General features: G+C 40.9%; 1 protein-coding gene across 1 annotated transcript in view; it reads right to left on the bottom strand.

Annotated features, from left to right (window-relative positions):
- Positions 1–591, bottom strand: part of Eif2ak3 (eukaryotic translation initiation factor 2 alpha kinase 3) — a 91,178-nt gene that overhangs the window by 18,423 nt on the left and 72,164 nt on the right. The window contains 1 exon segment of the mRNA XM_004649100.2: positions 198–489. Coding sequence (XP_004649157.2) covers positions 198–489 — 292 coding nt within the window.

Raw genomic sequence — 591 nt, 5'->3', positions numbered from 1 at the left:
ATGGAACCGGGGATTGAACTCAGGCCCTTGCATTTGCCAGGGAAGTGCTTATTCATCTGAGCCATCTCCCTAGCCCTGAGAATGTTCTAAACACAGCCCTGTAGTTCTTTTCCTGAAGTTACAGAAATGGTATTGTGTCCACAGGAGCAAAAAGACTAACAGGAAAGGGCAATTTAGTCAACGTTTAACTAAGTTACCTCTCGTCTTTCAGCCAGATTTCGTCCATCTTTTCTTGCCACTTCTCTGGTGGTGCTTCCAGCCAGGCATTGAAATACCTCACAATTCCAGGGTGCTCGAGTTTGGCCAAGGCTTTAACTTCACGCATCACTTTTTCCCGAGCCAATTCCCTGAATCAGACAAAGTAAAGAGAGGCTGAAGGTTGTCCAAATCTGAAGAAATCTATCTGGTACTGACAACAGAAAATGAAGTAAAACAGAAGTCTCCCTTGAACTGAAAATTAGGAGTAGGTGTATTAGTATGGAGCATAATCTTTAAAAGGAAAAAAACCACAAAGAAAGTCCTGTATTTAAGAGTAACACGTCTTTTTTTAAAAATTTTTTATTTATTTACGTGTGTGTGTGTGTGTGTGTG

Source organism: Octodon degus, unplaced genomic scaffold, assembly GCF_000260255.1.
Source record: "Octodon degus isolate 3935 unplaced genomic scaffold, OctDeg1.0 scaffold00162, whole genome shotgun sequence".
In the NCBI taxonomy this organism is placed as follows: domain Eukaryota; kingdom Metazoa; phylum Chordata; class Mammalia; order Rodentia; family Octodontidae; genus Octodon; species Octodon degus.
This window is presented reverse-complemented; position numbering and strand designations above follow the sequence as displayed.